This window comes from Apodemus sylvaticus, chromosome 13 (assembly GCF_947179515.1).
Source record: "Apodemus sylvaticus chromosome 13, mApoSyl1.1, whole genome shotgun sequence".
NCBI lineage: Eukaryota > Metazoa > Chordata > Mammalia > Rodentia > Muridae > Apodemus > Apodemus sylvaticus.
In genome coordinates, this window is record NC_067484.1 from 82,263,381 (window position 1) to 82,277,334 (window position 13,954).

General features: G+C 40.7%; 1 protein-coding gene across 1 annotated transcript in view; it reads right to left on the reverse strand.

Moving 5' to 3' along the window:
* Window positions 1-13,954, reverse strand: part of Dtna (dystrobrevin alpha) — a 250,751-nt gene that overhangs the window by 83,835 nt on the left and 152,962 nt on the right. The window contains exon 5 of the mRNA XM_052155755.1: window positions 9,033-9,246. Within this exon, the coding sequence (XP_052011715.1) occupies window positions 9,033-9,246 (214 nt within the window). The remainder of the gene's footprint in view (window positions 1-9,032; window positions 9,247-13,954) is intronic.

The window sequence follows — 13,954 nt, forward strand, 5'->3', positions numbered from 1 at the left end:
TGAGGCAAGATTGAGCAGGGCTCCAAAGGCACAAAAGAGGAAGACAGCATATCAGTAATCTGTGCCAGATGAAACACAGTCATCCAGTGTTGCAGAAATAACCTTAAAGATCCACAGTAGGTTGAAGCGCCAGCCAGTGACAATAAGACCATCTAACACCAGGGAGAACTAGATGGCTAAAGGCAAACTTAGGAATGTTACTAACAGAAACCAAGGCATTATGGCAGCATCTGAACCCAACTCTCTAACGATAGCAAGTCCTGGATACCCCAACACACCAGAAAAACAAGAGTTGGATGTAAAAGCACTGGTAAGGATGTTGTTAGAGGAACACATGAAGGACATAAATAAATCTCTTAAAGAAATCCAGGAGATAAATGATCAAAAGCTAGAAGCTCTTACAAGGGAAACACAAAAATCATTTAAAGAAATTCAGGAGAATATGGGTCAGAAGTTAGTAGCCAATAAGGAGGAAATGCAAAAAATCACTTAAAAAAAGGAGAAGTTTGATCAACAGGCAGAAGTCATGAAAGAGGAAACAAAAATCTCTTAAAGAATTAGAAGAAAACACAAACAAGCAAATGACGGAAGTGAGCAAAAACTTCCAGAAGTAGAAACAACTAAGAAAGCACAAAGGGAGACAACTTTGGAGATAGAAAACCTTGGGAAGAAATCAGGGACCATAGACGCAAATATCAACAACAGAATACAAGAGATAGAAGAAAGAATCTCAGATGCCGAAGATACCATAGAAACCATGGACTCAATGGTCAAAGAAAATGCAAAAAGCTTGTAACCCAAAACAGCCAGGAAATCCAGGACACAATGAGAAAGCCGAATCTAAGGATTATAGGCATTGATGAGAGTGAAGATTTACAACTTAAAGGGCCAGCAAATATCTTCAACAAAATTATGGAAGAAAACTTCCCTAACATAAAGAGAGAGATGCCCATGAATATACAAGAAGCCTACAGAACTCCAAACAGACTGGACCAGAACAGAAATACCTCCTGTCACATAATAACCAAAACCCCAAATGTACTAAACAAAGAATACTTAGGGCAGTAAGAGAAAAGGGCAAGTAACGTATAAAGGAAGACCTATCAGAATTACACCAGATTTCTCACCAGAGACCATGAAAGCTAGAAGATCCTGGCAGAGCTCATGCAGACTCTAAGAGAACACAAATGCCAGCCGAGACTACTATACGCAGCAAAACTCTCAATTACTATAGATGGAGAAACCAAGATATTCCATGACAAAAGCAAATTTACACAATATCTTTCCACAAACCCAGCCCTACAAAGGATAGTAGGGGGAAAATACCATTACAACGAGAGAAACTATACCCTGGAAAAAGCAGGATGTTAAGCTTCTTTCATCAAACCCAAAGAAGATAACCACACACGTATAAAATTAAAATAAAAAATGATAGGAAGGAACAACCACTACTCCTTAATATCTCTTAACATCAATGGACTCAATTCCCCAATAAAAAGACATAGACTAACAGACTGGTTACGTAAACAGGACCCTACATTTTGCTGCATACAGGAAACACACCTCAGTTTCCAAGACAAAAACTACCTTAGAGTATAAGGCTGGAAGACAATTCTACAAGCAAATGGTCCCAGGAAACAAGCCGGAGTTGCCATTCTAATTTCAGATAAAATTGACTTTCAACCTAATGTCATCAAAAGAGACATGGAAGGTCCTTCTTGCTGGTCAAAGGAAAAATCAAACAAGAAGAACTCTCAATCCTGAACATCTATGCCCCAAATACAAGGGCGCCCTCATTCATAAAAGAAACTTTACTAAAGCTCAAAGCACACATTGCACCTAACACAATGATTGTGGGGTGACTTCAACACTCTACTCTCACCAATGGACTGATCAGGAAAACAGAAACTAAATAGAGAGACAGTGAAACTAATTGAAGCTTTGGACCAATTGGAGTTAATATATATATATATATATATATATATATATATATATATATATATATATATATATATAACTTTTCATCCCAAAGCAAAATAATATACCTTTTTCTCAGCACCTCATGGTACCTTCTCCAAAACAGATCATATAGTTGGTCACAAGACAGACCTCAACAAATATAAGAAGATTGAAATAATCCCATGCCTCCTATCAGATCACTATGGAGTAAAAGTGGTCTTTAATAACAATAAAAACAACAGAAAGTCCACATACACATGGAAACTGAACAATACTCTACTCAATGATACCTTGGTCAAGGAAGAAATAAAGAAATCAAAGATTTCTTAGAATTTAATGAAAATGAAGGCACAACATAACCAAATCTATGGGACACAATGAAAACAGTGCTAAGAGGAAAACTCATAGCTTTGAGTGTCTCCAAAAAGAAAATCGAGAGAGCATACACTAGAAGATTAACAGAACAACTGAAAGCCCTGGAACAAAAAGAAGCTAATTTACCCAGGAGGAGGAGAAGACAGGAAATCATCAAACTCAGGGCTGAAATCAATCCAGTAGAAACCAAGAGAACCATACAAAGAATCAACAAAACCAAAAGCTGGTTCTTTGCTAAAATCAACAAGATAGATTAAACCCTTAGCCAGACTAACCAAAGGGCACAGAGAAAGTATCCAAATTAACAAAATTAGAAATGAAAACGGAGATATTACAACAGAAACCGAGGAAATTAAAAAAAAAATCATCAGATCCTACTACAAAAACTTGTACTCAACACAACTGGAGAATCTGGAGGAAATGGACATTTTCTTAGATAGATACCAATTACCAAAATTAAGCCAGGATCAAATAGACCATCTAAACAGACCCATAACCCCTAAAGAAATAGAAGGGGTCATAGATAGGCTTCCAACCAAAAAAAAAGCACAGGACCAGATGGTTTCAGTGCAGAATTCTATCAGGCCTTCAAAGAAGACTTAACACCAACACTCTTCAAACTTTTCCACCAAATAGAAACAGAAGGAACACTACCCAACTCCTTCTTCGAAGCCACTATTACACTGATACCAAAACTACACAAAGATCCAACTAAGAAAGAGAATTTCAGGCCAATTTCCCTTATGAATATCGATGCAAAAATACTAAATAAAATTCTTGCCCACCAAATCCAAGAACACATCAAAACGATCATCCACCATGATCAAGTAGGCTTCATCCCAGGGATGCAGGGATGGTTCAATATAAGGAAATCCATAAATGCTATCCACTACATAAACAAACTCAAAGAAAAAAACCACATGATCATTTCATTAGATGCTGAAAAAGCATTTGACAAAATTCAGCATCCTTTCATAAATGCTATCCACTACATAAACAAACTCAAAGAAAAAAAACACATGATCATTTCATTAGATGCTGAAAAAGCATTTGACAAAATTCAGCATCCTTTCATGCTAAAAGTCTTGGAAAGAACAGGAATTCAAGGCCCATATCTAAACATAGTAAAAGCAATATACAGCAAACCGGTAGCCAACATCAAACTAAATGGAGAGAAACTTGAAGCAATCCAACTAAAATCAGTGACTAGACAAGGCTGTCCCTTCTCTCCATATCTTTTCAATATAGTTCTTGAAGTCCTAGCTAGAGCAATTAGGCAAAATAAGGAAGTCAAAGGGATACAAATTGGAAAGGAAGAAGTCAAACTATCACTATTTGCAGATGGTATGATAGTATACTTAAGTGACCCTAAAAACTCTACTAGAGAACTCCTACAGCTGATAAACAACTTAAGCAAAATGTCTGGCTACAAAATCAATGCAAGCAAATCAGTAGCCTTTATATATTCAAAGGATAAGCAGACTGAGAAAGAAATTAGGGAAATGACTTGCTTCACAATAGCTACAAACAGCATAAAGTATTTCAGGCCAATACTTATTGCATGCTGAAGAATCCTCAGGATATATGCCCAGGATATATGCCCTGAGGACAGGGTCCTCAGGAAGTGTCATGCCCAGTTTTCTGAGGAACCGCCAGACTGATTTCCAAAGGGGTGACTCTAAACAAACAAGTGAAAGACCTATATGACAAGAACTTCAGATATCTGAAGAAGGAAATCAAAGATCTCAGAAAATGAAAAAATCTTCCATGCTCGTGGATTGGCAGGATTAATATAGTTAAAATGGCCATCTTGCCAAAGGCAATCTACAGATTCAATGCTATCCCCCTAAAAACCCCAACCCAGTTCTTCATAGAGCTAGAAAGAGCAATTCTCAAATTCATCTGGAATAACAAAAAACCCAGGATAGCTAAAACTATTCTCAACAGTAAAAGAACTTCAGGGAGATTCAGTATCCCAGACTTTAAACTTTTCTACAGAGCAATAATGATAAAAACTGCATGGTATTGGTACAATGTCAGGCAAGCGGATCAATGGAATAGGATTGAAGACCCAGAAATAAACCAACACACCTATGGTCACTTGATCTTCGACAAAGGAGCTGAAAGCCTCCAGTGGAAAAAAGATAGTCTTTTCAACAAATGGTGCTGGTTCAATTGGAGGTCAGCATGCAGAAGAATGCGAATCGATTCATTCTTATCTCCTTGTACTAAGCTCAACTCCAAATGGATCAAGGACCTTCACATAAAACCTGACACACTGAAACTAATAGAAAATAAACTGGGGAAAACCCTTGAGGACATGGGCACAGGGGGAAAGTTCCTGAGTAGTACACCAATAGCTTATTCTCTAAGATCAAGAATTGACAAATGCGACCTCATAAAACTACAAAGTTTCTGTAAGGCAAAGGACACTGTCAAAAGGACAAAACGTCAACCAACAGATTGGGAAAGGATCTTCACCAACCCTAAATCCAACAGAGGGCTAATATCTAATATACACAAAGAATTCAAGAAGGTAGAACCCAGAGAAACAAATAACCCCATCAAAAAGTGGGGCACGGAGCTAAACAAAGAATTTTCACATGGAGAACTTTGGAGGGCTGAGAAACACCTTAAGAAATGTTCAACATCATTAATCATTAGGGAAATGCAAATCAAAACAACCCTGAGATTTCACCTCACACCAGTCAGAATGGCTAAGGTCAAAAACTCAGGAGACAGCAGGTGTTGGCGAGGATGTGGAGAAAGAGGAACACTCCTCCACTGCTGGTGGGATTGCAAGATGGTACAACCTCTTTGGAAATCAGTCTGGCGGTTCCTCAGAAAACTGGGCATGACACTTCCTGAGGACCATGTCCTCAGGGGATATATCCTGGGCATATATCCTGAGGATTCTTCAGCATGCAATAAGGACACATGCTCCACTATGTTCATAGCAGCCCTATTTGTAGTAGCCAGAAGCTGGAAAGAACCCAGGTATCCTTCAATGGAGGAATGGATACAAAAAATGTGGTATATTTACACAATGGAGTACTATTCAGCCATTAGAAACAATGAATTCATGAAATTCTTAGACAAATGGATGGAGCTAGAGAACATCATACTAAGTGAGGTTACCCAGTCTCAAAAGATCAATCATGGTATGCACTCACTGATAAGTGAATATTAGCTTAGAAACTTTGAATACCCAAGACATAATCCACATATTAAATGATGTCCAAAAAGAATGGAGGAGTGGCCCCTGGTTCTGGAAAGACTCAATGCAACAGTATAGGGGAATACCAGAACAGGGAAGTGGGAAGGGGTAGATGGAGGAACAGGGGAAGGGAAGAGAGTTTATGGGACTTGTGGGGAGTGGGGACCCAGAAAAGGGGAAATCATTTGAAATGTAAATAAAAATACATCAATAAAAAAAAGAAAACAAAAGAAAACTGAGATCCAGATTTTGAGCTGTGGCGGAAATGCTTTTCTTGGGGAGCTATAGTGTAGGAAGGTAAATGTGGTGTCCTAGGATATAATCAACGGTGATAATTTTGGGGTCTAAATTGCTGAGTCTGATAAATTTCAAGGCCCTGACAAAAGCATTGAGTACATTTCTCTGAATGCAGATTCTCCTTCTACATGGCTTGTAATCTCTCTACTGTCCTTCCTGTTTTTAAAACTGTGACCTCCTTGGAGTGCGGGGTCTTAATGCACCTCTGCTTTTTCATATCTGGTTTTCCCATTTAAAAATACATCCATTCAAAATGAGAAACAGCCCCTGAGGGATGTCAGCGAGTGTGCAGCTGGTGCAGCAGCAGCAGCGGCAGCGGCGGCAGCGGCAGCGGCAGCAGCGGCAGCGGCAGCAGCGGCAGCAGCAGCAGTGCATCTTTGTTTCACTAGTATCAGGCTCATCTGTATCTGTTAAAATAGAACGAGTTGCTTTAAACACGGGCTCCGTAGTGGGTGGCAGGAAGTGACATCATGTCACCACACTGGCGCTCATTTGGGTAAGCATAAGTTTACTATTATAAGATAGAAATGAACATTTGCTTTATTCTTTAATGCTACATTTGTAGTGAGCAGCACTTCCTGATAGTTTGCATTTCATGTTGAAATTCCAAAAACTGTCTGAGGGAATACCTGGTAGCAGTCAATATTCATACTTAGCTATTCTATGCCAGATGAGAGACGATACGATGTTTTCAGAGTAGCGTTTCAGTGCTGTGTTTATAAGACTCCTTCACTGGGGATTAGTTAAATATCCAGGAGCTTCTAATCTATAGGAAGAGCTGGTGATAGTATTTTCTTTACATTTCTGTGAATTTCTTCTTACCATAGTGTGTGTGTGCACATTTGTGTGCATGTGTATGTATCCATATATCCATATATACACATATACACATACACACAAACACACATACAGATATATGTATATATACTTTTCTATTAGCAAAAGATTTTCCTAATAAGAAAGTGTATGTATGTATGTATATATGTATATATGCATGCACATATGCATACATGTAATATATGCAACATACATGTCACATATGTAACACACATGTAACATGTATGGGGGGCCTTGAAATGATTCTGCAGTACTTACGGTTTTGCTTTGTCACATAACAAAAGGGAAGCTTCTAACCCTATGAGCTGAATGCTGTGTATTTCATAAGACAATCCCTTCATTGTTACTAATCTAAACCTGCTTCTATATTTACAGAATTGGGTACAAACTATGCTTTAACTTTGACTCTTTGCATTTCCAGAAATAATTTAGAACTTTGGAGGAAATGAAATTTCCTTTTTAGAAAGGTGCTTTATGCCGTGAGAGTCTTGCCTGCATTTATGTATGTGCGCTGTGTGCATGACTGCGGCCCAGGGAGGGTGTTGGATCCCTTGAACTAGAGCTAGAGATGGTGTGACCCACCAGGTAGGTGCTGGGAACTGACCCTGGGTCCTCTACAAAAGCAGTAAGCTCTCTTAACCACTAAGATACGTCGTCTGCCCCATATTTGTTTTAATATTTTCCATCAATTACATTTAGCTGGAATTAGAGCCGAAGTCCCTCCCTAACTTCATATACGAAAGGCAGGTTTCCAGCTCATGGCTCTGTTAGGAGGTGATGGAATCTTTAACACTGCAACTAAATGGAAGGAATTTATGCCACCGAGTGTAAGCTTGCAAAGGGGATGATGGGACTCTGGTGCCCTCTCCCTGCTTCCTGAGGGCATCATGGGTGAGCAGACCCTTTGCCAAGGTGCTACAAGTTACTTATGTCAGATACCTGGCCTAGTAATAAGATGGTGGCTAGCATGCACTTATAGCACGTGAGTGCCACTCAGCCTTTAGTGACAGGTCTGGACACTGTTGTATTCTTGTTAAGGGGCCAGGGTGGGGACTCTGTTCCAGAAATCCCATGACTCAGTTCCATTCTATCACCTGCGTGTGAAGCCACAGCCTTCTCTCACCGTTTGTCCCAGTTTCTACAGTGGTCCGACCAGAGCAGACCATCTGGTCCTAAACTGTGCACAAGGCAAGAAACCCGTCTATTTGGGCAGCTGATTCTAAAAGCATTTGTTTCAACTTGCAAATTTCTCACAATCTTCTCGTCACAGAGATAATAATATATGCTGGTCAACCTGAGCAGAGGCCATTCCATGACAAAGTGGACAGCAAGGTGACAGTTGGTGACTTTGGTGGGCATGGCAGAACAGCTCCCTCGCCACGGACATGTTTTCTGAACTCAGACAAGGGGGATAAGCAAAATCTTCAGAATTAAAATATGATCGTGTAAAGGTCAGCTTTGCAATTCCCCTTTTAATATTCAAAATGCCATAAAACCTCAATTGGAGATGTCATGTCCATACTAGGGGCATGTTACTGAAGGTAACAGCCCTTTGAAATCGCAGGCTGATCATGTAATGCCTGCAATTTTCAGCGGTTATGTGGCTGTCATGTACACAACGGAAAAAGCCCTAGCAGAATACCCAAGTCCCCATTCCTCCACTGACATGCCGTAAAGAACTGGCTAAGCGACAACCTCTTTGTGCCTCAGGCCCTTCATCTGTGAAATGAGATTTGTGTGAACACTCTTTAAGATGTCAGCCAGCTCCAAGGTTCTCTGATTCTGAGTGGGGAATTATGGGATAATGAGGCTACATTTCAGCTGTGGTACATGACAGGGGTAGACTCTCTCACTGTGTGGGGCACACACGGCTGACCAGTCCATGTAAGGCCGGTCGTCGCCACTTTTCTAGGCTAGCCAAGAAACTCTTCAATTTCTTTTCTGTCACCTAGGGTGTTCTTATGACACCCCAGAAACCACAGTCTATAAAGTTAAATGGCAAAGAATTCATTTAAATCTATTCTCCTTCTTCATGCTCTGTCAAATCACTCTGCGTGTAAGTCATCAGAACTCACTCTGCAGCACCCATCTAGACTGCAACACACGGGATGATATGGTAAATCAAGGTTTTCTCATAAGATACAACCGTCTGCCCATGCCCGTGTGTTACGTTACTCTCTGGTTGTCTCAGAAGTCTTTAAAGTTTCATTTATGAACGCAACATCTGATAAAGAAAAAAAATATTTTCGAAACGAAACTAGAAAATTATTCAAGAAAATTAAGGAAAGTGTAAAAGAAAACAGAACCCAAGCACAGAGAGAGTAATTGACAGTCACAGGGGGCTCACGGGTCAAAGGCTGCGAGCAGGAAGTTCAGCAGGAGACTGATGGACTGCTCCACGTGGATTTGGTGAGTGGTTGGCATCCGCTTGTTGAGCTGGTAAAAAATCGTGGAGAGCACTGCCTCCAGGCGGGCCACGTTGAGCTCTATGTTTGGGTCCAGGTTATTCAAAGCGTTTTCCCGCAGGGCCTCAATGACGTTCCAAATGTCCACCAGGTGCACTAGAACGGAAGCAGAGTGAACACGTGAGCCCAGAGCACACCCAAGTGCACTGATGGCTGGGCTGGGTTGTCTAGGCTCTGCACATGCGCCCAGCTGCTGTGGGGGACACACGTGACCAGAAGTCTGTCTCCAGTGCTTGAAGACCTTCCACTTAGCAACAAATGACGTACCGAATACTAAGTACATGGGTTACCTTCTCGGTGTTGTGGCAAAAGAAGCGACTTTAGAAAGAAATGGCTTCCGGGTGCAGGCCTTGTGGGGAAGTCACGTGACTGGCCACATTGCATCCACAATTAGGAAGCATGGAGAGACCAGTGCTTCCGTTCTGTTCATTTTCTCCATTTTATTCAGACCCATCCTATAGGGTGCCGTACACAGCAGGGTGGCCTTCCCGTATCAACGAACGGAACTAGAATCTCCTTCATATACGTGTTTACAGGTGTGCCTCCGAGGTGAGGCCAGACCTTGCCTTGTTGGCAACTAATATTAATCATCACTTTCTGTGTTACAACCGCCCTTGAAATATGGTCATTGATCCTATGTACGTGCAGGAAAACTGAGGGATGGGTCGTTAACTGTCAGTGTAAGAACAGTCACTAGCAAAGTTGGTAGTCAAATTCAAGGCAATCGGGCTTAAAAAATTTCCCCACCCAATGCAGTGACTGCTTGAAATGAAAAGAGGATAAGAACCTAAGCGTTAAGTGCCTAAAGGAGGTCAGAATCCGTTTTGAGTATTTAAAGTAAATTCATTTTCATACATATATTTACACAGTCGCACACACATAAATATATATGTATGTACGGAGGTTGATAAGGGGGGAGGGGAGAAGGAAAGCCCAGAAGGACAAGCCCACACCACTGAGGAGCCAAGTCACAGCTTACTGAACAACCTGGTCAAAAATTATAAGCTTGGTTATTTTCTCCTGAATTACTCAGGAAGTCCCTTTCTGTTTGTTCTGAAGTATTACTATGATGCCCCAGTAGCAATTAACACTGAAAGTGTTCTTGTGTGCCTCTGTAATCCATTCTACGCAATCAGGCAACTTTGATTTTCTTACTTTCTATTATAATTTTATTGAATATTAAATAACTGGAACTCCATTTGTTCATCTTCTACTAGAAGAATAGTAGAAGGCTTAGAATAACTATTTTAAGAGTCATCTCTATTGGGCATGCATTGATAATTCACTTCTTGTTATTGCTGGGTGATATCCTGTATGGAAGCATCAGTTTGGTCACAGACCCATTTGTTGATGGGCATTTGAGTTGATCCAGATTGTGGCTGAAACAAATAAAGTTATTATGAGTAAGGATGTACAGGGTTGTTATGTGAATTTTCTTATTGAATATTTATAAGTAAAATGACTTGACAGGCTAGAGGTCAATGTTTAAGAGCGTAGTGGGTGCAAGGTCGCAGCCAGTGTTTTTCCCACTCTTTTATACCTCATCTTTGTTAAAAGTGTTATTTGCTTTTATTTTATACTTACAAGTGTTTTTGCCGTATATGTGTGTACCTCGCACATGCAGTCCCCATGAGGGTCAGGAACAGTGGTGTAGTCCCTAAAGCTGGACTTTAGATGCTTGTGATCTGCCATGTGGGAGTTGCAAACCCAACCCTGGTCTTCTAAAAGAACTGCAAATGCTTCTAACCCCCGAATCATCTCTCCAGTCTGGCGCCTTTTCTGTCTTAATTAGCATTACAAGGCACTCCCAGAAAAGTGCCAATTATTAATGAAAGCTTTTTTGGGGGCGGGGTTTACTTTTATTCTTGAGTGTTTTATGGTCCCTGTCATTATTGTGTGTTTACTCTGTGAGTCTGTTCCTCAGAGTGTGACTGCAAGATGTTATGAGAATGGGAATTAGTTCGGGCTGACTTCATTTTCGAACTACAATATGACATGTCACTTGTCTGCTGTGTAAATTTCTTTCATAATTCCCCATTAATTTGAAATCCAAGCATGGCTTGTGAGGGCCTTTGTCTGTTTAAATTGTCCCCTGTTTATTTCTCATCCAGGTCTCAGTACACCTCAGCGTCAGGACCACGTCTTCAAGGATGTCTTTCTGGCTTCTCCATCTCCGAGTTTTGTACCTGTTTCTGTAGTGAACACACCACAGGGAGTCTGTGCGTGTTGTGATAATTGTTCACCTCTCCAGCACGCATCACAGCTCCTTCATATCATAGGAGTATAATCACACATGGTAACTAAGTAAGAAAATGCCAATGTAACTCAACGATGAATCAAGGGCTTCTAAGGGCATATGTGAACCCAAGGAGGCAATATGGCGCAGTTGTGAAGAATCACAGTGATGGTCTGAATTCCCCACTACTTCAATACGGTCAGTTCTCATAGTGTTTTAATCCCTTCATTTGATTATACTGTGGATTAAAAGAGTCAATCTCTGGACAACACTTCACATGCTACAGAAAATAATAACTTATTGTTATAGGCAAATAAAAGATCTTGATGTTGTATTGAAATCATTTCAAATAAATGTGCTCAGAATGTGTGTTTTCTTACACCAAAGGCCTTGGTTCACTGAGAAGCAAAGCTCTGGGTCTGGCTCACCGTGAGGACAGATAATTACAAACCATTCATGTAAAACAAGCTTTATAATTGTTAATAAGTTACTGTAAAGCTGACAGTTCTACAGTAAAAAAATGTGCTTCCCAATCCATGGAACCAATTATCTGGTGAGGACACAAGTGTCACTCAGTCACACGGGTAGTAAAACGTGTGGCCTATGGTAAGGCCCAGAGTGCTATGCACAGAATGAGATGGTGACAGAGTTGTGGTGGCACCAGATGGACAAGGTTGGAGTGAGGACACACCATAGCCATGAGCAGGATTTGTGCCAAGGATGAAGATGTAGTAGAGTAGAGCTATATGATCATGTCCAGTGTGAAAATATCATTTCCAAGTCTAGAGAAGATAGGAATGGCGACAGACAGGGAAGAAGCTGGAGTAGTTAAAATTTATTAGTGGAGACCAAGTAAGTAATACAGGGCATGACGGTGTTGAGAAACTCCTTTCACTGGCCTGGCACTCACCATGTAGACCAGGCTGGACTCAAATGTCAACCCATCTCAAGGATTGCTGGGATTGAAGGCTCATGCCACCATACTGGGTCGAATCCAGTCCATTTTAGTGTGTTTGTGTGTCTCTGGCTTATATATGTCTTCTTAGAGTTTATCATATTACAATGCTTCTGCAGTTTTCTGGGTTATTTTCAATGTTTATGGGTTTTTTGCCTACATGTATGTCTGTGTACCACATTTGTGCCTGATACCCACAGAGGCCAGAAAAGGGCATCGGATCCTTTGGGATTGGAAGTATAGTCAGTTGTAAGCATTCATGTGGGTCCTAGGCATTGAACCTGGATCCTCTGGAAGAACAGCCCAGGCTGTTAACTGCTGAGCCATCTCCTCAGCCTCATATTAATTATTGAAAAAAAGTTCTATCAGTATTTTTCCCATTTAAGCAGGAGCACCAAGAAATGTTAAGTTGGGATTCAGTGGGAAGTCAGCAGGAAGTCTGTTTCAGCCCCAACAGTTGCTTACTGATGATTTAGGATATACAATCCTGACAATGGACCACTAGATGGCACTGTGCACATTTTATGAAACATCTATTGCGCATTAAGGGCTCTGGAGAACACCTGCTACTTGGCAAAAGGGAGAGGAAGTTGGGATTTCTCATCTATCCAACTGCATGCATTTTAGATTGCTATCCTTGTTAAGGCAGAATTCGGAATAACAAACTTCCTACATTAACCATATGTGGAAAGAACAAAAGCATTCTCAAGGCAATCCTACTTCAAATAATAACCATAAAGAGTATTAGAACTGATTTTACTGATTAATACACAAGAGTTTGTCTTTAAAAATAAGTGTACACAGATGCAGGCTAACTACTTTTCCATACGTTCAGGCAACTGCAGGTAGAACCTTCAGGATAGGGATGAAGGAAATGGTAGAAGTTGTTGCTATGGAGGTGTTTGTAATCTGTTTGCTGATATCACACAAATATAGGAGATGGAATCTAAGTTCAGAGTTAGGCTTACCTAAATCTGAGTATCTATGGTAAACTACTAATGACAGATACTAAAAAGAAGGAAGGAAGAAAGGAAGGAAGGAAAGAAGAAAGGAAGGAAGAAAGAAAGCTACCAGTGTTAAAATATCTACATACTCTGATCTAAGCCACGCTGGGGTGGGGCAACAGATGCTGTATTTCTGAGAGGTCCTGGCTTTGTTGCTCAGATGAGATACTGAGCTACCATAGCAAGTATCACGAAGGAACTATTTAATAACCTTATACTTTATAATGTGTGTAAGCCCAGTTACTCCCAGATAGAGATGCTTAACGTCCTAAACACCAGAGGGAGAAGGTATAGTAATGAGAGGACTATAAAAAACAACCTCAGGGTTTTAGTGCATGTCATGATGTGGTTCCAGGCCGACCTTTCTTGGGCCATTCGGAGGCTAGGCTCTTATCTCTGATGCCGTGTCTATTCTTTTTCTAAAGCTCTTGCTTAGACTGGAGGTAGATCCTCCAGTCTAAGAAGTAGCAGAGCTGGGGAAGGCTTGCTGAAGCTCTTCAGACCACTCTCAGGACCACAGAACTACAGACCCTTTAAGATTCTCACAGGGCTGGTAGCTGGAGATGTAACAAGCCAGTGATTATAGACTACCATGATTTCCACCATTTG